Source organism: Bos indicus, chromosome 5, assembly GCF_029378745.1.
Source record: "Bos indicus isolate NIAB-ARS_2022 breed Sahiwal x Tharparkar chromosome 5, NIAB-ARS_B.indTharparkar_mat_pri_1.0, whole genome shotgun sequence".
NCBI classification, from domain to species: Eukaryota; Metazoa; Chordata; class Mammalia; order Artiodactyla; family Bovidae; genus Bos; species Bos indicus.
In genome coordinates, this window is record NC_091764.1 from 110,189,524 (window position 1) to 110,216,031 (window position 26,508).

The following is a 26,508-nucleotide window of genomic DNA, read 5'->3' on the forward strand; positions in this document are numbered from 1 at the left end:
CCAAAGTTGGGGGGCGGGGGGCTTTTCTCAATACCTTCGCACCGAATTGGACTAAACCTCCATTTTTACACTCGGTAAGTTTAGACTTTGGAGAGCAGAACATTTGAAGACCTTTTTTTCGCCTCAGGCAAACCTCTAGCACCTAAATCCATATTCAGGCCCCCATAGCCAAGTGACCCATCTCGCGAGAGGACGGCCGAGGGAGTGGTCAACCATCCTTTGAGAGGGATTACTTCTGGTTTCTCTTACTTTGCCCATTCTTTATTACCCTGAGATACTTAACGTTATTATTTATAAAATTTTGCAAGTACTGTAGAATCGCCTTCCTTGTAGAGCCTCTATTTGAAGAAGGAAGATAATGGTGTTTACTTGCGCCCTTCCCAACATGGCTACCTCAGCTTGCCGGCGGCCCCAGAAAAGCTTCCGGTTTCCCGGCGGCCTCCAGGGAGGTTGGACTTCCGGCGCCCAGACAGAGGAGAAGCCTGAGTTTTCTGCTCTCTCCAGGCTGGGCTCGCGGCCGCCGCAGCCATGTCGTACCCCGCTGATGATTACGAGTCTGAGGTAACTTGTCCTTGACGTGTGCCGGTCTCCGCCACAGGGGCAGGGCTTTTGGGATACTGACCCCCAAGAGGAAATGGTGTCTGCGCGTCTCTGGGAGGCCCCGCCGGCCTCGCCGCGTGCGCGTACTCATGCTACTGCCACTCACAGCTCTGGACTCCAGATCAGCCGGGTCTCGGCCGCCCACCTCGTGTGTCCGGTCCCCTCGTTCTCTCCTTTTCAAGCCCGGGGTCCGAGGCTGGAGATAAAGGGTTCTGTGTTTCTGTAACTGAACTCTGATTTCTTATGATTTGGGCTCAGTTCCGTCAAACCGCGCTGATTCCCATAGTCTCTTGTGCTTTGCTCTTCCGTATTGCAGCCGTAACGAGGTATTGTCATTGCCTATTTATTCTCCCTTTTCTCACAGGCACATGAGTCGCTCAAAAGCAGGGACTGTGTCTTGTTCGTCTTTGTGTCTTTTCAGTTCAGTTCACGGAGAAGGCAATGGCACCCCACTCCAGTACCCTTGCCTGGAAAATTCCATGGATAGAGGAGCCTGGTGGGCTGCAGTCCGTGGGGTCGCTAAGAGTCGGACACGACTGAGCGACTTCACTTTCACTTTTCACTTTGCTGCATTGGAGAAGGAAATGGCAACCCACTCCACTATTCTTGCCTGGAGAATCCCAGGGACCGCGGAGCCTCGTGGGCTGCTGTCTATGGGGTCGCACAGAGTCAGACACGACTGAAGTGGCTTAGCAGTTCAGTTCAGCCTCTCAGTCGTGTCCGACTCTGCGACCCCATGGACTGCAGCACGCTAGGCCTCCTTGTCCATCACCAGCTCCAGGAGCTTGCTCAAACTCATGTCCCTCGAGTCCGTGATGCCATCCAACTGTCTCATCCTCCGTCGTCCCGTTCTCCTGTCATCAGTCTTTGCCAGCATCCTGATTTTTTCCAGTGAGTCAGTTTTTCGCATCAGGTGGCCAAAATATTGGAGCTTCAGCGTCAGTCCTGCCAATGAATTTTCAGGACTGATTTCCTTTAGGATGGACTGGTTTGACCTCCTTGAAGTCCAAGGGACCTTCAAGAGTCTTCTCCAACACCAGGGTTTGAAAGCATCAATTCTTCTGGGCTCAGCTTTCTTTATAGTCCAACACTCATATCCACACATGACTACTGGAAAAACCATAGCTTTAACTAGACGGACCTTTGTTGGCAAAGTAATGTCTCTGCTTTTTAATATGCTGTCTAGGCTGGTCATAGCTTTTCTTCCAAGTGTCTTTTAATTTCATGGCTGCAGTCACCATCTGCAGTGATTTTGGAGCTCAAAAAAATAAAAGTCTGTCAATGTTTCCATTGTTTCCCCATCTATTTGCCATGAAGTGATGGGACTAGAGGCCATGATCTTTGTATTCTGAATGTTTAGCTTTAAGCCAACTTTTTCACTCTCCTCTTTCACTTTCATCAAGAGGCTTTTGAGTTCCTCTTCACTTTCTGCCATAAGGGTGGTGTCATCTGCATATGTGAGGTTATTGATATTTCTCCTGGCAATCTTGATTCCAGCTTGTGCTTCATCCAGCCTGGCATTTCACATGATGTACTTTGCATATAAGTTAAATAAGCAAGGTGACAATATACAGCCTTGATGTACTCCTTTTCCTATTTGGAACCAGTCTGTTGTTCCATGTCCAGTTCTAACTGTTGCTTCTTGACTGCATACTGATTTCTCAGGAGACAGGTAAGGTGGTCTGGTAGTCCCATCTCTTTCAGAATTTTCCACAGTTTGTTGCGATCCATGCAGTCAAAGGCTTTGGCGTAGTCAATAAAGGATAAGTAGATGTTTTTCTAAAATTCTCTTGCTTTTTCGATGATCCAGTGGATGTTGGCAATCTGATATCTGGTTTCTCTGCCTTTTCTAAATCCAGCTTGGACATCTTCATGGTTCACATACTGTTGAAGCCTGGCTTGGAAAATTTTGATCATTACTTTTCTAGTGTGTGAGATGAGTGCAATTGTGCGGTAGTTTGAGCATTCTTCTGCATTGCCTTTCTTTGGGATTGGAATGAAGATTGACCTTTTCCAGTCCTGTGGCCACTGCTGAGTTTTCCAAATTTCCTGGCATATTGAGTTCAGCACTTTCACAGCATCATCTTTTAGGATTTGAAATAGCTCAACTGAAATTCCATCACCTCCACTAGCTTTGTTCCTAGTGATCCTTCCTAAGGCCCAGTTGACTTTGCATTCCAGGATGTCTTGCTCTAGGTGGGTGATCACACCATCGTGGTTATCTGGGTCACGAAGATCTTTTTTGTACAGTTCTTCTGTGTATTTTTGCCACCTCTTTTTAATATTTTCTGCTTCTGTCTTACTTGCCTTTGTGTCTTTAGGAACCTAGAACGAGCATGTTGGATTCACAGACTGGTGACTGTTTATTTGTGTCTCTTTTGTTAATAGGCTGCTTATGATCCCTATGCTTATCCCGGCGACTATGATATGCACACAGGTGAGTCTACGGGTTTGGCTAGCTGGGTGCTTCTGAGGATTGGCACCTTTTTGAATGTCTCACAGCTGCCTTGACGGGCACCTGTTTAAAACTAGGTGTTGATGATCCAGGTTTGGAGTCAGTTATTAGCTCTCAGCCAAAGGGTGGTACAGAGCCTATTAAACCAGGCTTTTTTCATGGTCCACCTCAGAGTCTTACAAAGGAAGGATGGTTGTCCTGGCTGTGGTTTTCCTTGTTAGGCTATTACCTGAAGAAGAAAATCTTGTGAAAAATTAAAGTTTAGTTGCTTGCACTGTCATATTGATAGAGAATGGCAGTTGGTTATTTATTTAAAAAATACTAAGTGCCTACTGCTTACTTCCTCTTAACCACAGTTCCACCCCCTTCCCGATAACCATCCCAAGTTCTGAGGGTAGACCTGGGTACAAGACAAATAAGGTTCTTGCTGTCATAGACTTTAGATTCTGGTGGGGGAATCAGTAAGCAAATAAATTACTTTAATAAGAAAATGACTAGTGGAAAATGTGAAGAAAGAGACCAGTGGGGATTGGGAGTGACATGGAGAGTGTTTAAAAAGGCATTACACCTAGTTTTATAGACATGAGTTTAGTTTCACGAGTGACCTTGCCCTCTTGTTATGTCATGCATACGAATTTGAAGTGTTTATCATATCCAATCTCTAGGAGATCCAAAGCAGGATCTGGCTTATGAACGTCAGTATGAACAGCAAACCTATCAAGTGATCCCTGAAGTGATCAAAAACTTCATCCAGTACTTCCACAAAACTGTCTCAGACTTAATTGACCAGAAGGTGTATGAGCTACAGGCCAGTCGTGTCTCCAGCGATGTCATTGACCAGAAGGTGTATGAGATTCAGGACATCTATGAGAACAGGTATGGGCCATTGGCTGAAATAATCTCCTACTGGGTGAGACTGGCTGAGTAATGCAGTCTGTAGAAGGGGGTGATATTTAATCATGATTCTGTAAAGAGAGTGCGCTAGGGTTTTCTGTGATTCTTTGGGGGTTACAGACATTATTTTATTGGACTCTATATCCAGAACTTGTACAAGGCCTAAAATAATACCATCAGTATTAATTATAATAGTAATTACATATATGATCAGTATAAATTAGACAGTGTCATGAGTGCTTTTCTTGTATTTACTCATGTACTCTTCACAGCAACCTTGTGAAGTAGGTACCATTGTTTTCCTCATTTTATAGTTGAGTAAACAAAGCACAGAAGGATCAAGTCACATAGTGGATGTTCTGAGTTTTGAACCTGCACAGTCTGTCACCAGAGCCTAATTTCTAAATTGTGCTGTACAACTTCTCAATGCATAATAGGATGAACAGAGCTCTTGAGTGGTTGCTTCTCAGTTTTTTTGTCTTAGTCATCCTTCTCCCCACTTTGTTCATGCCGTGTGACTTGTGGGATCTTAGTTCCCTGACCAGGGATCAAACCCAGGCCATGGCAGTGAAAGTGTCGAGTCATAACCACTGGACCACCAGGGAATTCCTGATTGCATCCTAGTTTTGAGGGCACTGCCCTTGTGTAAAGGGCTTTAGAAGTGAGACAGGTCAGTCAGAGCTGAATAGTCCGCAAAGACTTCAGGAGGAAATAGGGTTGTGAAGCATCTTGGGCATCAGTGTTTGGGTTGGATGCTCTAGGGCTGTTGCGGCATCAAACTGCAGCAAATACTGTTGCTGCCATGTTTGAAGAAGAGCACTCTTGGAAGTGGAAAGAGGGGAAGCTGAGGGAGGTGTGTGGGGGTGTCTGAAAGGTAGTTCTCAAGTCAGGGAACAGTGAGCAGCGAAATACAGCTCCAGAGTTCATGATACAAGAGCAGGAGATGATCTTGAAGAGCTTGGTGGTTGCCTAATTGATGTAAAAGAAATGTTTCACTGTATTAAGAAAGGTTGGGGTACAGAGTTGGGTTGAGGAAAGTTACAGAGTTGGAGGCTGTGGCCCTGGCTCTGGTTCTGTGACTTCTTCCCTTTACTGAGCTTGGGTACTTATCTATAAAATGTGACAGATCTCTAAAACAGATCCTTTCTGTTCAGACCCTTCCTGTTTTGGACTTACAGAGTATTTCTGTTTGGTTTTCAGCTGGACCAAGTTGACTGAAAGATTCTTCAAGAATACACCTTGGCCTGAGGCTGAAACCATTGCTCCGCAGGTTGGCAACGGTAGGTGTCCTAGGTGCTGGATGGGATCCTATGATTGGAAGTCATTAGAAAGTTCAGAATGGTCTGTATCTGTTTTGTTCTTCATTTTATTTCCCCAGAGTTTGGTGCATAGTAGATGTGACTTGTTGAATGAAAGCTGAATAAATGAAAAGAGGACAGATTTTTCATATGTGGTGAATGCTGAAAGTGAGATTTTTGTCTTACTGATTTCTTTTTCCCTGTGTAATTTTTGGGGTCATTACAGTTGCTCCAGAGTGGGCTTTCTGACCTCCTCACATTTCACTTTCTGATGGAGTCTTTTATATATGGTGTAAAGTATTAAGATCATGGCATCTGGTCCCATCACTTCGTGGGAAATAGATGGGGAAACAGTGGAAACAGTGTCAGACTTTATTTTTTGGGGCTCCAAAATCACTGCAGATGGTGATTGCAGCCATGAAATTAAAAGACGCTTACTCCTTGTAAGGAAAGTTATGACCAACCTAGATAGCATATTCAAAAGCAGAGACATTATTTTGCCAACAAAGGTCCGTCTAGTCAAGGCTATGGTTTTTCTAGTAGTCATGTATGGATGTGAGAGTTGGACTGTGAAGAAAGCTGAGCGCCAAAGAATTGATGCTTTTGAACTGTGGTGTTGGAGAAGACTCTTGAGAGTCCCTTGGACTGCAAGGAGATCCAACCAGTCCATTCTAAAGGAGATTGGTCCTGGGTGTTCATTGGAAGGACCGATGCTAAAGCTGAAACTCCAGTACTTTGGCCACCTCATTCGAAGAGTTGACTCGTTGGAAAAGACCCTGATGCCAGGAGGGATTGGGGGCCAGAGGAAAAGAGGACGACAGAGGATGAGATGGCTGGATGGCATCACCGACTCGATGGACATGAGTTTGCATGAACTCCGGGAGTTGGTGATGGACAAGGAGGCCTGGCGTGCTGCAATTCATGGGGTCGCAGAGTTGAACACGACTGAGCGACCGAACTGAACTGAACTGAAAGTAGGAAGAGCCAACCTCATTCTTTTGCATGTGGATACCCAGTTGTTCCAGTACCAGTTTTTGGGAAGACTTTTTTTCCGTTAAATTGCCCTGACAACCTTTTTGGAAATTAGTGATCATGTAAGGTTTATTTTTGGACTCTCATCTTGATTCCATTGATCTTTTATGACTGTACCAGCCACACTGTCTTAATGATTGTGGCTTTGGACAGTTTTGAAATTGGGAAGTATAAGTCCTCCAACTTTGTTGTTTTTCAAAATTGCTTTGGGTCTTCTGTGTCCCTTGAATTTCCATATTAATTTTAGGATCAGCTTGTCAGTTTTGGGATCAGCTTGGATTTTGTTAGAGATTGTGTTGTATCTGAGTATCAGTTTGAGAGAACCTCAGTTTGAGATTCTAACATTCCTCTCCAGTGGAGTCACATGGATTGTACTTCATTCCTTGAGCAAGGAGTTGTGATACCATGTGTGACCATAGTTGTCTACCATAGCAGCTCATTACAAACTCAACATGTACTGAAATTCCAGACTCTCAGAAGGAAAGCAGGTATTCAGTATAAAACATGTTGTTTGCACAAACAGTTTAAGGACACCAACCCTATCAGGTTAGTGGGAACCCTTCTGAAACCTGGGTTCCCAGATGCTGGTCAAGGAGCAGCTTTACTAGCAGGCCTAAGGATAATAGTCTCAGACCTGTATGTGAACTCTGCACAGCATCAGTATCTGAAGAGCTTCCGCACATCTCTCTTTTTTGTGGTTGCATCGTATCAATAGGATAAATTCCTTAAAATAGGATGTCTAAGTCAAAGATCCCCTTGCACGTGCAATTTCAATAGTTAAATGTCACGTTATCTTCCTAGGAGCTATTATTATGTCCTGGTTAAGCAACTGGATGGCAGCAATAACTAAACGGTGAAGGGATATGGGCCTGAATGAGGTTAAGATGAATTTGAAAGAGTAAAATGGGAAATGAATTTTCTCGTTGCATGTATTCTTGGAGTGTGAGTGTTAGATGTTTGATGTTGTTTAATCTCTGAAATCACATTTACCCTGTTACTTCCCACCAAGAGCTAAAACTGACTAGTTGTTCAGTGGATTCCTAAAGCACCCCTCTGCCATCTCTTTCAGATGCTGTCTTCCTGATTTTATACAAAGAATTATACTACAGGCACATATATGCCAAAGTCAGTGTGAGTATCTAAATGTTGCTGGCAGTTTTTAAACTCTGTGCCATTTTTGACCCTGAAACACAATTGCTAGTTTAATTTCTCCACCTCGAATAGTTCTCCTTGACTGGGCTTGGGCAGGTGGTAGTTTCACTGGAAGAGCATTTACTGTATTAGGCACTTTACCTTCATAATCTCATTTTTCAGACAGATTAAATACCTTGTCAGACCCCATGGTTAGTAAGCTGTGGGACTAAGACTCCAAGGCAGTGTTCTTTCTAGTCTATCAAAAATACACCGTTCATCATGTTGTTCCCCAGCTCAGACATCTTCAGTGGTTCTCATTTACCAGCAGCATGCAGTCTAGCTCCGGGGTCAGCAGCCTTCTATGTACAGAGGTAGTTAGTAAGTATTCTGGGCCTCTTTCACACTCTGTTCACCTCTGTAGTAGCCATGGACAGTGAGTACACATAGCTGTGTTCCAGGTGAGCTTTTTATTTACCAAAACAGGTGATGGTGCATTTGCTGAACCCCTGGCTTAATTCTTGTTTGGCCCTAAAAGACCTCTGCACTTCTGGCCCATTGAAGCCCACTGTAGCATTGTCTGCCTTACTCCCCAGCCTTCAAGCACCATACACATCTCTTTGCCTCTGTTAGTCCTGTTTTTCCTGAAGCACGTTCCCCTTGCTCCTCTGCTTGCCAGATGTGCGTACCTGGTGTCTAAAGGTCAGTTAAGGTTTTTGGCATAAAAGTTGGCCCTTAGGGTCAGATACTCAGGATCGCTTTGAACTGCTGTAGCACTTACTGTCTTCCCTATCACTGGAGTGCTCTTTACATGCTAAGAAGCGGGGAGCAGACATCAGTTCTCATGTATGTTTGACCCTTGAACAACATAAGTTGGAACTGTGTGGGTCCACTTACATGCAGATATTTTCAGTAAATATACTACAGAGTTGACTCTGCAGATAATGGAAAAACCAAGTGTATGGAGGGCCGACTCTGTGTTATACATAGATTTTTGACCGGAGGGTTGGCACCCCTGACCTGCATGTTTACAAAGGTCAGCTGTATTTGTCTTCAGCTCTCAGTGGCAGGCCGTGAATAGAGTCCGTTAGGTTAAATGTGTCCTCCTGTCTTCTGCTTTCTTTACAGGGAGGACCCTCCTTGGAGCAGAGGTTTGAATCGTATTACAACTACTGCAATCTCTTCAACTACATTCTTAGTGAGTCTGAGGTTATGATGAAACCTAATATTTGTCTTCATCTCTTTTTAACAGGATTTTAACATGCAGGTGGGAAGAGGGGAGGTCTTGAGATTCATAGTCCTTTTAAGAGAGAAATTAAAAATTGTGTTCTGCAACCTTGCTGAATGGGTGTAGTCATTGACTTCAGTCTGACTTTTCTGTGGTCTTCTGCACAGATGCTGATGGTCCTGCTCCCCTTGAACTCCCCAACCAGTGGCTCTGGGACATCATCGATGAGTTCATCTACCAGGTAGCTGGTCAGCCTTGGGTTAATTTGAAGTATTCAATAACTGGTCCAAACAAAGAACAGCTGTTAACTGTTGTTCGTGTTATTAAAAAGATACAGGGGCATTCTCCATCCCCCTTCTGATGTCTGTGTCAGAAGCTTTTTCTATCCTTTTTCACTTTAATAAAACTCTGCTACACACACACACACACAGAAAAAGATACATAATATAAAACCGTCTCAGCATAGTGAGAAATAACCCTGTCACATTGAACTCCATGTCGTGGTTTTCTGAAGAATTCATTGAGGTCTGAGAGCTCCATTCTGAACTTGGAAGTTGAGCTCCAGACTTCCAACACTTTGTTGCCTGACCTTGAGAGGTGGTCTGATAGGAAGAATACAGGTTTCCTAGGCTTTGGAGTCAGCTAGAAGTGGGGTCTTGTGGGTTGTGGCCAGCTGGTGGCTCTGTAGCAGTGACATGTTTTTTCAGCTTTCTGAGCCTCACTTGCGTCACCTACGGGTCAGGAAGTTTTTATATCTTGATTGTGGTGGTGGTGATGTGAGTATATTCTGGATTAGAGTAAAACGGGACATTTTTATCAAAGGGGAAATATTACCTAAGAGTACTGTTACTAAAAAAAGGAAGTTGAACTTGGGGAAAATTTTTTTTCTTGTGTTTTACTAAGATAACATAGCTCTTACTGGGTATTTCAGGAAAAATCGGTTTGTTAATAAAGCTCTTATTTGAACTCCATGGATCAAAGAGACTCTAAATACAAAGTGCTGACGCGTTGTAATTGGAGAGCTGAGGAAACCTTCCTAGGCCCTTTGAGAAAGAGGCTTCTTGCTCAAGATAGGCTTCAGTGCCTTTGGGCAGTGAAGACCACAAAGCACACCGGCCTTGTTTGCCTTCTCTGGCTCCTTGGCTTGTTCGGTTGTTTGTACTTTATTTATTTGGCTTTACCTGCTGTTAGTTGCAGTTCATGGCATCTCCACTGTGGCATGTAAACTCTTAGTTGAGGCATGTGGGATCTAGTTCTCTGACAAGGACCAAATCCAGGCCCCTGCTTTGGGAGCTGGAGTCTTAGCCACTGGGCCCCGAGGGAAGTCCGTCCCTTGGCTTGTTACTTGGCATAATTTTAGAAGGTTGGCCATCCTGTTGGCTCACAGCAAGTCAGAGTCTGTGTTAAGTTTCTTCATCCGACTAAAGATAATCCTAATTCCCTGGCTTAACTGGTGCTCTGTTAATGGGTTTAAGTGCTCTCACTTCTAACAAAGACTCCCACTATGGGCTAGGTGTGATTCCTCCAGCCAGTCTTTATGAGAAGTGAGAGTGCTATAAGCCTCTTAAGAAAACGCCAGCTATACCTCATGGGGTGAGTGGCTCCTCCCCACCACTTGTTCCTTTTTTCTTTAAAAAAAATTTAAAAAGAAGTCTTTTTTTCCTCTTTATTCCCCACCACTTTCATTTATTTGTATTGATATAGTGATATATGAATTTGTTATTACTGAGTTTTTTTTTAAGTGCAGATAAAGTGAAAGTGTCTTCCTGCCTTGCCTTTGCAGAGATATCAATTAGTATCTGCAAAGATAATCAGCGTATAAAGGCCTGCCTTATTCTTTTGTGCCATCCACCTGATGTACCACTCTTCTGGTCTATGTGCTACACATAAGTCTGTTTCTGGAGATGACTGGAAGTAGAGTTGTTGGCTGAAGGATGTTTGCTTCTTAAATTGTTTTAAATCAGGTTTATAGAGTCATAAATTGCACAAATAAAATATACCAATTTTAAGAATATAGTTGAGATCTGACAAATATATTGGAGGAGGAAATGGCAACTCACTCCAGTATAACCACAATCAAGATATAAAACATTTTTGTCACTTCGAATTTTAATAAATAGTAATTATTGCCCTCAAAAGGCTGTGTCAAATATACTACTACTATCAGCATTATTAGAAAGCAAGTTTTCTGTATTGGATGTTATTGGTCTAATTTTTGTCAATTTGATAGGAAAGAAATGGTAATCATTTTAATTTACGTTTCTCTGAAAAGATTGAGCATTTTGTCTACTAACTGACCAGGCCTGTTCAAAGTAATTATCAGTATTCTTTGCCTGTTTTTCTGTTGGCTGATCTTTGTCTTTTTGGCTTAATGAGAATTCCTTCTACACTCTGGATACTATTCTTTGTTTATTGTAAATTTAGAAACGTTTTCTCCTGCCTTCTTAGAGGAAGATGATATTTTAAAGTTGAAGAGTGACCTTAGGTCATCTAGAACTTAGCTTCTAGGTCACTGGAACCTGTGTTTGGAAACCAGGTTCTAGTGGCCAGCGCTGTGATGCCCAGAGACATTAAGTAACTTTAGGCTGTGTTTGACTCCAAATTGAATGTTTTCTTTTTCCCACTACTTGTCATTTTAGAGATATTTACTTTGCTGTGGAATAAGTAATATAGTAATGAACAAAATTCACAGCTTAGTCAAAGATGGCTTTCAAAGAAGCAGTAGTGAGCGCGCAGATTGCTGTAGCGGAAGTGACAGCCACAGCGCTGTGCGCTTTTGTGTCCCTTTGGGTTTTACGCCCCTGCCACATCGTTCCATTCTTCCTCAACAGTTTCAGTCATTTAGTCAGTACCGCTGTAAGACCGCCAAGAAGTCAGAGGAAGAGATCGACTTCCTTCGCTCCAATCCCAAAATCTGGAATGTTCACAGCGTCCTCAATGTCCTTCACTCCCTAGTGGACAAGTCCAACATCAACCGGCAGCTGGAGGTGTACACGAGCGGAGGTGAGCGCTGCCCGCCGTCGGTTCCCCAGGCATAGCGGCGTGGGTTGGAGGAGCCGCCGTCTCTCTCGGGTGACGGGCTGCTCCTCTGGTGTCTGGGGATGAATAGGAGCTGAGTGCTGATTTGGAGGCTGCTGGGCTTGGCCATCTGTTGGCTGATAGAATGAACCAGTACTTCCTAAGAGCTGTGTTTATAAACACTTCTGCTGCCTCTCCAGGACCTTTGTTTAGATAAGCACTTCTCAAACATTTTGGTGTGAGGACCACTTGACACTCTAAAAGATTAAGAATCCCAAAGTTTATCTCTATAAGCATTTTGTTCCAGTGAGAAGAGTGGTGGTTTTGCAAAGCTCTTTAAATGTGGCTTTGTGGAAGAGTGCTGGAGGGGTCTTCTGCCTCTTCCTTCAGTTTGTGGCAAGACGCTGCTGTGGTTGATGTATCTGAGGGGAGTCTGGCCTCACACAGATATTTAATTGGGACAGGGAAGAGAAACTTTGTTTAACAGCCTTTCGCATAGCCCAGCTCTTCTCTGATTCTACACCAGAACTTGACCATGGTAGTTTCTGTAGGTTAGTTGCAGCATGGAATCTGAAACCTTATCAGTCAACTTTTTCTTTGTTATGTTAAGGTTTACTAGTCTCTCCTGCAGCCTGAGTGAATTTTTTTTATCCATGCATGATGTTGTAAAATGAGCTAGCAAGATTTTCTGAAAGTTGACACATTTTATTATACAGTTTTTTGAAACCACATCTGTTACTTTGACCATCAACCTCATCAGATAAGTCCTTATTTTGGGAAGCTGTTGTTCATAGTAGTTTTATTAACGACTAGTAGATAGAAGTTTTATGAAATTCTAATTTTTACTTAAAAGTTGATAAGTTCATTGACACTTAACAGACATTGGTATCTTAACAAGTTCGCTGCACTCATTTTTGAGAAAATGCTAAATACCCATTTCTGAATAGTCATAGTTTGTATATTAGTTATTCTTTTAAGTAACAATGGGGTTTTGTGAAAAAAGAGTGGCTGGTTCTTTCATTGCAGGTGAGTGGTGGTAAAGAATACAATGATGATAGTGGAGTTCGGTGCCACTGTCTGATTGATGCTAAGTTGTCCGTAGTTTTACTCAAATTGTTTCTGCACCATCAGTGCAAATGTCAACTCAGTGAGAAAGGCACGTGGTATCTCAGTGTTGTTAGGAAGATAGCTTTGATCTCATGGACATCCTGAAAGGAGGGGCTTAGTGAGGAGCTCTTATTGATGAGAGGGGTCCTCTTGTGTTCTCAGGTGTGTGCGGGGACTGGCACCCGCCCCCCCACCACCAGGTGACTTAACTGGTGAATATAAGATTAGCATGAGGCAGGCGTGCTGCTGCTTCCTATTCATTCAGAGGCAGAGCAGAGAGCTTTGGAGGCTGGCAGTAGGTTAAGAGTTTACTGAGTGACATTGAAGGTTCAGGCCTACCCTTGTTCCTGGCCTCCCCTGAAGTGTACACTGTCTGTCTGTACTCAGGCGACCCAGAGAGTGTGGCCGGGGAGTACGGACGGCACTCCCTCTACAAGATGCTCGGCTACTTCAGCCTGGTGGGCCTGCTGCGACTGCACTCCCTGTTGGGGGATTACTACCAGGCCATCAAGGTGCTAGAGAACATCGAACTGAACAAGAAGGTAATTCCCTGTTTCCTCAGGCCCACATTTGCAGGGCCTTAAGAGAATATCTGATCTATTAGGACAGATTGCAAGGAGAAAAAATGAGGAATCCTCTCCAGGGAACATTGAGACAAGAATTGGAAAACTACTGCAGGGAAAACCTGAATCTGGACAGGGTGGTTTTCGCTTTGATGCTTAGTAACGTCTCAGATATTCACCATTCCTATTGATCCTATTTTAAAATCAGAATGATTAGGCAGATTTTTACCTTTCAGCTTTCACCAAAGAATTAACAAAATACTTTAAAGTTCTGAGGTGGTAGAGATAATGGTCTGTTAGCAGTGGTGGTTTGCCACGCCGTAGAAACAGGATACCTTTTTTGTTTGATGTATGTATCTTATCAGTCTGTTCTTTTATAGGGCTTATTTGGAAAAGCAAGAAAGAATGTAAAAGTGAGGTGTAGAGGATTTTAGAGTTGAAAGAAATTTTAGGGTCACCTCGTCCAGTCTTTTTCTCTTACAGCCAAGGAAATGGAGTCTTCAGGTCACATAATCAGTTAGTGATACAATCTACTCGGAGCCTCCAACTCCAGAGCCAGGGCTTCCTCTGAGTAGTTCAGGGCCTCTGCAAGGATCTCTTGATGCTTCTGCTTTGCCTGACACTAGGCCCTGCCGATTTTTACATCCTAGCTGGGATGAAATTGGTCTTAAGACTCATGGATGCTGCTTCTGCCTCCTTCCACAGAGCATGTATTCCCGTGTGCCCGAGTGCCAGGTTACCACATACTATTATGTCGGTTTTGCATATTTGATGATGCGTCGCTACCAGGATGCCATCCGGGTCTTTGCCAACATCCTCCTCTACATCCAGAGGACCAAGAGCATGTTCCAGAGGACCACGTACAAATATGAGATGGTAAGGAGGCCTCTGACCAGCTGACACAGCAGTGCCAACAGTTTTTGGGTAAACCAAAATTGTGCTATTTTGCCTGCTTTTTCAATAGAATGATTTCTTAATGGCTAGCCTATTCTGAGTTTCTTTTGTTACACACATTACTTTGGATCATTAACACCTTGATGATCAGGACAGTAGTGTCTTTTCTTTTACGTTTATCCCCCAGCAGTACTTAGGATGTTCACTGGGCTGTGGGTACTTAAAATCAGTTAGATACGGGTACTGCACTCAAGCAGTTTGCCTGGAGGACGATGGATCCAAAACATGCCTAGAATTGGAACGATGATGTGAGTGATTGAAACACAGGCGTGTGTGCCCAGTCACTCAGTCATGGCCGATTCTCTGAGACCCCGTGGAGTGTAGCCTGCCAGGCTCTTCCGTCCATGGGATTTTCCAGGCAAGAGTATTGGAGCGGGTTGCCATTTCCTTCTCCAGAGGATCTTCCCGATCCAGGGATCAAACCCACGTTGGCAGGCAGATTCTTGATGCTGAGCCACCTGGGAAGCCAGAATTGGGGGGAGGTTTCTAAATAAAGCAGAGGTGTCAAGACTTGGAAGTATGATCATGTAGCAGCCCAGGAAACCAGTTGGACTGAAAGGCAGAGGAGTAACCGTAACCTTTACTAGTCAGCTAAAGTATTTAGTCTATATTCTACAGGCGTTAAGTACCATCAGAGATTTCTAGATATTATAAGAAACAATTAAAATATTTTTCAAAAAAAAAAAAGATTTCTAGGTGACTTGATCATAATTGGTGTAGGAGGATTGACCTGCCACTGGTACATAGGGTGGACTGTGAGACAGAGACAGAGGTACCAATAAAGAATCCAGGAGACAGGGAGGACTTGGAACCGGACCGGAAGTTCGTTGGAGCTAGAGGGAGGATTGGGAGAGACATTGGGAAACTCAGCTGCTGGGTGTAAGACAAAGGGAGAAGTCAGGAGGTCTGAACAGAGAGCATTTGGGAGGGTACAGGGTCCTTTTCACGGGACCCTGCAGCAGTCTCTCCCCCCACCCCCAGATCAACAAGCAGAATGAGCAGATGCACGCGCTGCTGGCCATTGCCCTCACCATGTACCCCATGCGTATCGACGAGAGCATTCACCTCCAGCTGCGCGAGAAATACGGGGACAAGATGCTGCGCATGCAGAAAGGTGACCCGCAGGTCTACGAGGAACTTTTCAGCTACTCCTGCCCCAAATTCCTGTCGCCAGTAGTGCCCAACTATGACAACGTGCACCCCAATTACCACAAGGAGCCCTTCCTGCAGCAGCTGAAGGTGTTTTCTGACGAGGTGCAGCAGCAGGCCCAGCTCTCGACCATCCGCAGCTTCCTCAAGCTCTACACCACCATGCCCGTGGCCAAGCTGGCCGGCTTCCTGGACCTCACCGAGCAGGAGTTCCGAATCCAGCTTCTTGTCTTCAAACACAAAATGAAGAACCTGGTGTGGACCAGTGGCATCTCCGCCCTGGATGGAGAATTTCAGTCAGCCTCCGAGGTTGACTTCTACATTGATAAGGTATGGCCGGCCACCCCCCCAGGCTAGGTTCTCAGGATGCTCCCTGTTCTGTGCATCTGGGACATATCATTGAACCAGATCAACAAAGATTTCTGCCCTTGTGCTGGTATTCTAATGTTTAAAAAGTAGGTGGTAAACATCATCCATAAGCAAACCGTGTAATAGTTCAGATGTTGCCCCTTGATGTGGAGTAAGTCAGGTTGGTGGCAGTAGAAGCCGCAGGTTGCAGTATTAAATATGACCAGGATAGACGGTTGGGAAAGTGAACTTGGCAGCTGAGCCTTTGAAGGAGGTGCAGAAATTAGCAAGCAGATACCTGGAGGAAGAGCATTCCAGGCAGAGGGAGCAATTAGAGCAAAAGCCCTGAGGCCAGAGTGAGCCCAGACAGCTGCAGTGCGCTTGGAGTAGGCTGAGAGGAGGCTGTGGTGAGAGATGGGGTGGGAGAAGAAAGGAAGATGGTGCTTTGTAAACTGTTGGAAGTACCTCACTGGATAGGAAGCCATTGTCCTGACTTGTACCACCCTAGCTTGGTGCTAGCTGATTTTGAACTTCTTTTAGGGGAATTACGCGGAACGTGCTCTTTTCTGTCTAACTTCTTTGGCTCAACGTTATATTTGAGAGAAATCACCGTCCAGCAGTGTCATATGCAGCAGCATTTCAGTCATGCCTGTTCTGTGGTGGTCTAACGTCTACTGCAGTTATTGACTGCAGCGTTTCCATTCTTCTGCTGGCGGACATTTGGGTGGTTTTGGCAGTTGAACGGTACACATGTGATTTTATAGAGTGGCTGTCAATTGTCCGTTTAAGGTTTTTTTTTTTAATGATATATATGCTTGTATATGCAAAGAGTCATTTCTGGAAAGATGCACAAGCAATATAGTGCATAAAGAAAGGCAGTTTGAGGAATATTGTTAGTGTTTGTTTTTTAATAGTAATTTATTTGGCTACGGCAGGTCTTAGTTGCAGACTGTGGGACCTTCCTTGCCTCATGCAGGATCTTCTGTTGTGGCTCGAGGGCTGCTTTCTAGCTGTGGTGTGGGGCGCTCTGGAGCACACAGGCTCAGTAGTTGTGGTGTGTGGGCCCAGCTGCTCTGCGGGTCGCGGGATCTTGGTTCCCAGACCAGGAATCAAACCTGTGTGCCCGGCCCTGCAAGGCACATTCTTAACCACTGGACACCAGGGTAGTCCCTCCCTGTTAGAGTTTACCTTCAAGTTGAACATTTTAATGTACTTGTGAGGTTTTTTTTTTCCCCCTAAGTTGTTTTAAGTGAGTTTTTCAGACTTAAAATATTCCGGACTTCTCAAATTGTTCTTTGCATGAAATACCACCTTCCCCCTGTTTGTTTGCACCGTGTACATAATACTCAAAAATGAATGGAACGTTCTTTTTTCCCCTCCTCTTTTCTTTTTGGGCTCATGGTATCTCAGTTCTCCAACCAGGGATTGAACCTGGGTCATGACAGTGAAAACCCAGAATCCTAACCGGTAGGCCACCAGGGAACTCCCAAGGAAACGTTGTATTCAGACATGTTTGGGACCCTCATAAAGACTTAAAGAATCTGTTAAAAGTTAGTGGATCAGTATCTCTCATCTCTTCTGGAATATTCTTAGCCAGTAAGTCTTAGATATTGTTTCTGTTCTCTTCTTCTGGAATTCTTTAATCCATGTTAGACCTCTGTCCATGTTTCTTAAACCTTTCTTCCATCTTTTTGTCTCCTCTCTTCTGGATACGTTTGATTAAGAACATTCTGTACCTGTTCATCTATCTTTCCAGCTCTGTTTCTAGTTTTCTCTGAAAAAAAAAAAAAAATAATGGTGCAGTGTTTCCATATGTGCTTGGTTATTATTATTATTATTTTACTACATATGGTTCATTGCCCTTGAAAAAATATTTGTTGATATTCTTTGAAGCCAAGGATGAACATCTGTTCCTGTGAAGGGGATTTGTTTTTGCCTCCACGAGGTGCCTGGGAATATTCTTGGTCTGGGACCACCGTAGACTGAACTCACCAGACTGAGGTTCCTGGGACCAGCTGCGTGACGAGGCCAGGCGGTAGACTGTCAGAAGAATATGTCTCAGAGAGGAGTCTCTTTTATGCTTCTTCCCCCACCCTTGGCAGGCTTTGCTTGGTGTCAGGAGTGGGATGGCAGTTCACTTCTGGATCACCTGTAGCTGAGGATGCAGCTCTTTAGGATCTCAGCATTACAAGGATGGTCTTCTGTTAGACTGGCCTTCTGCCCAGGTTTTCTAGGATTAACAAATCCCCTCAGTGCAGAAGGGGCTTCTGTGTTTTGCTCGAAGAATGGTTTGTTTTCTCTTAAATGATTCTTCATTCTCTTGTCAGCTCTTTGCTGCTATGAGGCAATTTTTTAAAAAATATCCTACATTTTTGGTCGCTTTCAGAAAGTATAATGTATTTAAGTAGAGTTGATTTCCAGCGTTGTGATGTTGTGCTGATTCCGTTACGCATATGTATATATTGTTCTTCATGTTCTTTTCCATTATGGTTTATCGCGGAATGTTGACTATAGTTCCCTGTGCTGCCCAGTAGGACCTTGTTGTTTATCCATCCTGGATATAATAGTTTATATCTGCTAATTCTAAACTCCCCATCCATCCCTCCCACACCCCCCTCTCCCTTGGCAACCACGAGTCTGTTTTCTGTATCTGTGAATATAACAACTGCTTTTTAGAATTAACTCTTAGACCCGTGTTCCAACAAAAATACACAACACAAAACTTACTTTGAAACTGTCAGATTAAAAAAGTAATCATGTTCAGAAAACGAGTATGTCGTTTGACCCATTCACCTTTGTGGATATTGTGATACTCATCCTTATAAAAGGCAGAAAATCAGCTTGGCACAGCTGAGGCGGGGCTTGAGGGGTGAAAAGGGAAGAAAGTGTGGTGGTCTAAACATACTACTTTTTGCTGGCAGTTTTTAAAGCTAAAATTAATAACAAACTTTACTGGGTAAAATTCCATGATTAATTAGTATATTCCCACGTTGGGCAGCCATCTCATCCTGAAAAGGAATCCCTGTCCATTAGCAGCATCCCCAGTTCTCCTGCCCCCGCAGCCCCTGGCAGATCAGTAATTTGCTTTCTTTCTCTCTCTGGATTGGTCTGTTCTTAATATTGTCTGAAAACTAGAATCATGAAATGTGTGGATTTTTGTGTTTAACTTCTTTTATTGAGCATCTTTTCAAGTTTCATCCAGGTTGTAGCAGGTATCAGTGCTTTATTCCTTTTTATGGCTGAATAGTATCTCACGTTTTGCACACACCACACTGTTTATCCATTCATTAGTTCGTGGGCAGTTGAGCTGTTTTCACATTTTGGTCATTATGGGTAACACTGCTATGAATTTTTGTGAACCTGTTCTCTTGGGTTTATGTACCTAGTTCTAGAATTGCTTGGACAGTTTGGGTAGTTTGCTTTTGGAAACTTACCTTGCTAAACCAGATCCTCTCATTTTAGACTTCATGGCTTTTGGGAGGATTGGTGTTCAGCAGAACTTGGCTATCCCTGCCATGAACGGAATCACCAAAAGTAGAGATGTGTCAGTAGTGAAAGTTTTAAGTTGTGTGGGTTTTGTTTTTTGTTGGTGGTGGTGGTGGGAAATTTTGGGGGTTTTTTGTTTGTGCTTTTTGCCATGCAGCTTGATGGATCTTAGTTCCCAAGTCATGTTTTTAAAAATCAAAACCACCTACCTCCTGCAGTGTTGTATCAGCTACCTAAAATTCTGTTTGAATTTATTCCCAATGCCTGACACTCTTGGGCCATATCAGTCACCTGCTACATTCCTTTTAGTGAGCAGACGAACTAGTCCCAGCCATCTCTGGATTGTCTTCTTCCAAGAGTTAGCAAGTTCATTTTTTTTTCCATTCTTGACTTGAAAAAAATCAAGAGATTCAGGAAGTTCTTGGGTCCTAACCTAGATTATGTAGGAATTTACAAATAAACAGTGCTCAACAAAATATTTTGAGCTAAAAAATCATTTAAAATCTAAACTAATTTGGAACTTAAAAACAGTATATGAGAATAAAATGTTATGTTTTAAATGTTACTATTGCCAACAGATTCATGGTCATTAAAAAGACCAGAAAATAAATGAGTTAACATGAAGAAAGTAAAACTCAGCATCTATAAAGAGCGGCTCCTAGCTGTTAATGCTCCCCCATAGATAGGGGTTTATCTGGCACTTAGCACCACTGGTATCTGCAGAGTCCGTCAGTGACTCCTCCTCACTGCTCCTCTGGTTGCTGTTCCCACAGGACATGATCCACATCGCAGACACCAAGGTCGCCCGGCGCTATGGGGATTTCTTCATTCGGCAGATTCACAAATTTGAAGAGGTGAGAGGTGTGGAGAGTGGTGTGGGGGCTGGAGACAGGAGTTGGGGATGGAATGGGGAGTTTTTTTAAGTGTTTTATTTCTCATTTCTATTTTCAAGAAAGCCTGAAATTGGCCTTTGAAGTTTCTGAGCTAGACTGGCTGGCTCCTTGGGGTCGGGGGGGTGGGGCTGGGCCTGTAGGAGTTGCTGCGTCAGCCTTCTCTGGAGCATCTCTTCCCAAGATCTCTCTCTGCGGGTGGCCGGCTCTTGCCTCCCTCCCTGTTATTTCCTAATATGGGTGGATTCACTGCCTGCTCTTACCCGTCCCTCCCCATCTGGCAGTTAGTTACTCTTCAACTTAGACAGGTCTGGCCAGTCTTTGCAGGCAGATACCCTGAAGCTCTGTTTTGACAGACCTGGTGCATTCCACGTCCTGCCCTCAGAGAGGCCTTGTGGGTCACTCTTTGTGCCCATAGCTAGAGCCACAGCGTCCTGGTGCTTTGAGTCCTCCAGCAGAGGTCACTGCTGTGCTGTGGGCCATGCTGCTGGACTCCTGCAGGACAGTAACACAGTCCTGGCAAGTCTAGCCACCCTGAGGCCCTTGCTTATCTATAAAATGATTAGAGCAGTATAAGGTGTGTGTTCAGTGTGAAAGGCAGATAGAACAAGCTGCATGAACTGTGCAGCACTAAGAGTGTGGGGTGGAGGGCTCACCACTGTGATAATAGACACTGTTAGTAGTGATGCCGTGATAGTAGACACTGTGACGGGTCTACTTGGGAGTGTGGCCTGGTGATCATGCACACCGTAGGAAAAGGTTTGGTGAAAAAGCCAATATCTGACTTTGCTTTTCCTTCCCTTCCAGCTTAACCGAACCCTGAAAAAGATGGGCCAGAGACCCTGAGTATATTCACACTTGACACTACTCAGGAGCTTATTTTGATGTCATTGTAGGGGGTGTTCCTCCACCATGAAGCCTTTACCCAGCTCAGCCATTGGCCAGTCACCTGGGTTGAAGTTTTTTGAATCAAAGACTGAAATGTTTTAAGTAGTTCTTAATAAAGGATCTTCTTTGGAGTCAGATTTGTCTTCTTATTCTTGTTGGGGAGCGTCTGTGAACAAGAATACTATATGTAATTTCCCATGTGTCATGAGATACTACTTCCTGATGCCTTAGTTATTGATGTTTAAATTGAATTACTTAATTCCTGTATTCATAAAGCATAATACAATATACAGGACAGTGCCATATTTAGTATCTTACCTGCATCTCAAAGGAATCCTGTGAGCATTGATGACCTGCCGAAATTTGCATGCATATTTGTGCAAGTGCTGGGTTTTTGGAAGGAACTGCTGAGCACGTACTGCCAGGACTGTGCTGACAAGTCCAGGTACACTGCCTGTGCTGTACAGCTCGGGTTCAGTAGTAGGGGCCCCATTTTGTTGAAGAGGAAACAGACCTGGGGAGTTAAGTGACTTAATCAAGGTCATGCAGTTATATTGTGTTGAGCAAAAAGTTTGGGTTTTTCTATAAGATGGCTCCAAATTCTACTGTGTTATGCTGCTAAGGTCTTGTGATTCTTCACACTGAAAACTTATGTTAAAAAAACCCAACAAACTTGTGCAGTAGGCAGCTTCTCCCACCCTCAGTGAGTTTGGAACTACTGCTTGTCTGCCAGAACCATCACGGCCAGTCACTACGAAGCCGTGTCTGCTTTTCACATTCTTTCCCATCCCTCCTGTAAACGACCATATGGGATCTGCTATCTTGGAGACTTCTTTCAGATGGCATCTTCACCTCAAAACCTAGCAGCCTACACTATTATCAGAGCCGATTTCTAATCTTATCTTTTCCAAGAGTTAAAGCACAGATCATATAGATCTGTGATAGTTGAAAACGTCACTGAAGTTGTCTCAGGTAGCTCACCTAACCTACAACAAAGATCAAATGTTCCTGGACCTGTAGAAATCTTGTATTCAGGGGTAAGCCCTCAGAATGGTCTGTACACCATTTATGCATTATCTCACCCAAACATGTGGAATCCTGATGAGGCTCCTTTGTCCATGGGGATTCTCCAGGCAAGAATACTGGTGGGTTGCCATGCCCTCCAGGGAATCTTCCCAACTCAGGGATCAAACCCAGGTCTCCTGCACTACAGGCAGATTCTTTGCTGTCTGAGCCACCAGGGAAACTCAAGGAAGGAGGCTTAATTAAGTAGTTTGCCCAAGTCAAAGATGGTAGGTAGATGAAGACTGGTCTTTCATTTCCCAAACTTGTGTTTTTATCTTAGAAAGTCCTACCCTAAGACTGGTAGCAAGAAGAGCTTCACTGGTGGCTCAGTGGTAGTCTGCCTGCCAACGCAGGAGACACGGGTTTGATCCTTGGTCCAGGAAGATCCCACATGCCACAGAGCAACTAAGGCCGTGCCCCACAACTACTGAGCCTGTGCTCTAGAGCCCGGGAGCCACAACTGTGGAAGCCCGAGCAACCTAGAGCTTGTGCTCTGCAACAAGAGAGGCTGCTGCAATGAGAAGCCCTGGCATTGCAACTGGAGAACAGCCCCTACTCACCGCGGCTAGAGAAAAGCCTGTGCAGCAACGAAGACCCAGCACCACCAACAATAAATTAATTATAGAGCATCATATCCTTTTTAAAAAAAGACTGGTAGCAAGAGGTTAAATAGCAGTAGCTATACCATCAAGATCTGCAGGGTCTATATATCCCCTCCAAAGCAATTTCCTGGAACTTGGGAGGGGGTGGCTGGTGAGGCTCCCGGCTGCCACCCAGCGACAAGGTGCTGGTGAATTCTGAGGCTAGGCTCTGTGCTCACTGGGTACATGGCTGGTTTCTTCTGAGTTTTCTGGCTATAAGGAGGCTAGAGAACATGGAAGAGCCACTGTTTTGAAGGCATCACACCTGGATTCAAGTCTGAATTGTGTCACTACTGTGCAACCTCTTAGCTGGTAGACTTAGCGGAAAATTAAGCTCTGCCTGCCCTCTGTTGAGACAGCATCTGCCATCTCTCTGTTGAGAGATGAAATGAGGATGATTGGGCTGTGTTGCTCCCTGCTGTGCAGCCCACCTGAGGATCCCTCGAGTCTGCAGCTGGGCAGATCTGGGCCTGTTCCATGGCCTCGGTGTTGGGACAGCAGTAGCTGGAACTGGTCAACTGGCTTCCTTATCTGGGATGTCACCTGTCACCTTGGGGTGGAAGCTCCTGCTCGCAGGTCAGTTCATCACTGCACACCGTTCCTTGCTTGTAAATGAGGATGTTGTGTGTTAGTCGCTCAGTCGTGTCTGACTCTGCAACCCCATGGCCTAGGGTTGTGGCCCACCAGGCTCCTCTGTCCATGGATTCTCCAGGCACGAATACTGGAATGTGTTGCCATTTCCTTCTCCAGGGGATTTTCCTGACCCAGGGATTGAACCTGAGTCTCCTGCATTGCAGGCAGATACTTTACCATCTGAGTCACCAGTGAAGTAAATGAGGATAGACTCTGCTTTAGAGGGGAGTCAGGACTAAATGTGGAGAAGGAAATAGCAACCCACTCCAGTGTTCTTGCCTGGAGAATCCCAGGGACGGTGGAGCCTGGTGGGCTGCGGTCCATGGGGTCACACAGTCGGACACGACTGAAGCGACTTAACAGCAGCAGGACTAAATGAGATGCTGTTATTTCCCCCCACACACACTTAATTCATAAACTCTTCTGTGTCCTTGTTTCCTATTGATATGAATGCTGGTAGTTCATTCGGTAGTTACTGAATGCTGGTCCCCAAAAAGATATGCCCATGTCCTAACCCCTGGAACCTATCAGTGTGATGTTTGGAAAAAGGTCTTCACAGATGTGAGTTAAGTATCTCAAGATGACTTATCCTGGATTATCCAAGTGGCCCTTAATTCCAGTGACATGTGTCCTTAGACTCAGAGACAGGGAGGAAGGGGGCCACAGAAAGGTAGAAATTAGAGAAAGGCAGCCACAAGCTAAGGGACACCTGGAGCTAAAGAGGACCGAGGACAGAATTCAGGTCAGCCCAGTTCGAAAGCCTGTGCTGTCTCTGAGACGCAAAGAAAACCAAAGGCAGGCTCTTTGTTAATTGCAAGAGGGCGAGGAAGCGCTCTCCACTAAAGCTGGTACCTTGATTTTGGATTTTCAGCCTCCAAAACTGGGAGAATACGTTTCTGTTCTAACCACCAACTTTATGGTAATTTGTTACAGCAGCTCTAGGAGTCTAACACAATGCCTGCTGTGTATCAGGCCCGTTGTAGGATTTCATGCACAGAAGATTGGATCCTTTTTCCTACAAGTGAGCCAGCCAGGTGTTGCTAGGCATGAAGGAAAGGAAGTGGGTAAAAAAGCAAAACCCATAAAAGACAAATAATTACTTTGAATTAAAAAGAAAAAAATAAAGTCCCTGTCCTCATCTTAGATTCTAATGGGTGGAGGCAGGTTATAAACCATGCAGAGCATGTTGGATGGTAATGTATCTTACAGAGAAAAATCAAGGATAGAAGTTACTGTTTTGAACTGGATGGTCATCACCCTAATTGGGATCATTTGGGCAGAGACCCAGGGGGCAAGAAGGCAATGTTGGAGATAGAGAAAGTGTTAGGAAGAGAAAACTTGCAAGTCCAAAGGCTCTGAGGCCAGAGCATGTTTTGTATGTTGAGAGAACGTAGTGAGAAGGCCAGTTGGAGCAGAGCTAGCAAGCGGGAGGGAGGAAGAGGTTCTGGGTCATATATACGCCTTGTGGAGACTTATGGCTGTGACTGAGTCCGAGCTGGGAGGCCTTTCTCCACCAGGGAAGTTACATGACTTGTCCAAGTTCCAGGAGCTAGAGAGGACCGAGAACAGAATGCAGGTCAGCCCAGTCCGAAAGCCTGTGCTGTCTCTGAGACGCAAAGAAAACCAAAGGCAGGCTCTTTGTTAATATGTAATAAGTCCAAACATTCAGAGAGCTCTTGGTAGTTTTCCAAACACTTCATCTGTTAGCTTGCTGGCTTCTAACAAGTGGCAGAGTTGGGGTCCAGTGCCAGCCAGGCCTGCTTAGCAGCCCCTCCCCGGGGCCTGTCCATTCTCTGGTTCCCTGGCCTTCTTAAGGAGGGCTCATGCAGTGTCATCTCTCCTGTGCCCACCACCCGTCCTGACACTGGGCAATGGTGGCTCACAGGATACAGACCCACCTGGGCGGCCCTGGCGTTAACTTGTTTTGAATTCACCACCAGAGATGCACGGTTCATGTTGGAGTCTCCTGTCTCCACCACTGAAATTATGCCAGCTCAAGGTGTGCCGTGTCTGACCCAGCCCCTCAGCACTCTTCTTACCAGGAGACAGGCCATTTCAGGAGCCCAAGGTCACACAGAGCCACTGTGTAAGCGCCTGGCTTGGGCTGCTTCCCAGTGTCTTGGCCCACGTCCAGCCGGCAGGCCTAGTGAGGGGGCAGGCACAGCTGAACTCCGCCTGGTACCGCTTGAGGAATGCAGGGCACCAAGCAGCTGCAGTCAGCTAGCAAGACTTTTATTCCAGCTTGTCTGGAGTGGAAGAAGCAGCTTCATAATCCTCCCACGTGTAATGGGAGTGAGGATTTTTGAGTTTGTTTTTAGGTTTAATTGACTCCACCGGGTCTTACTTGTAGCACACACAATCTTTTTGCTGCTGTTGTGGACGTGTGGGATCTAGTTCCCCAACCCGGGATTGAACCCTGGCCCCCTGCATAGGGAGTGTGGAGTCTTAGCCACCAGACCACCAGGGAAGTCCTGATGGTCCAGTTTTATGGTTTTATTAGCTGGGAATGGGGAGCTCTGGGTGGTGCCACTTACCAAACCTTCCTGTGCTGGAAACAGAAAGCAGCCCAGCAAGGTGTGTGGGCTCGGGCTTGGTCAGACCTGGGTTTGAATCCCGACTCCACACACTAGCTGTGTAACCGTGGGCCAAGTTACTTAGCTTCTCAATGCTTTATTTGCTCATCTATAAAACGGGGGGGTAGTAGCATTTCCCTTAATTAAATTGTATGAAGTACTTAGCACAGCACCTGGCCATCATGTGCAATGAACGAATGAAGTCCATTGTTGTTAGCTGGCCATGACCCTGGAATTCAGAGTCATAGATTATATGGATAAGCAAGGCTGTTTCCTGGTGGAGCTCAGACTCAGGGCCTACTGACTCACCCAAGGGCTTTCTCTACTCCCTATTCCTGGATGGACTCAAGGCAAGTCTGTGTCGAGACAGTGTAGAGGCCAGTTCACAGAGAGGCTGAGGTGCTTGTCTAGAGTAGCCCAGCCATAGAAGAGCTCTTGCAGGGTGCTGGCAGGGGAAGGGAAGGAGACGCCCAGTCCTCTGGCTTTTGCAGCTGGGGAGACAGTGGAACCTCCCTTGAGATGCGGGCGGATGGGGCAGCTTGAAACAGGAAGCAT

General features: G+C 45.0%; 1 protein-coding gene across 1 annotated transcript; it reads left to right on the forward strand.

The window, feature by feature from the left end:
• The first annotated feature begins 416 nt into the window (after positions 1 to 416).
• Positions 417 to 21,176, forward strand: LOC109559800 (eukaryotic translation initiation factor 3 subunit L). Its single transcript, XM_070790384.1, has 13 exons — positions 417 to 561; positions 2,989 to 3,037; positions 3,721 to 3,931; positions 5,150 to 5,229; positions 7,349 to 7,410; positions 8,539 to 8,608; positions 8,806 to 8,879; positions 11,470 to 11,641; positions 13,151 to 13,305; positions 14,032 to 14,202; positions 15,262 to 15,759; positions 20,037 to 20,117; positions 20,961 to 21,176. The coding sequence occupies exons 1-13, from the start codon at positions 529 to 531 to the stop codon at positions 20,997 to 20,999; spliced, it is 1,695 nt and encodes a 564-aa protein (XP_070646485.1). The 5' UTR covers positions 417 to 528; the 3' UTR covers positions 21,000 to 21,176.
• The last annotated feature ends 5,332 nt before the right edge of the window (positions 21,177 to 26,508 follow it).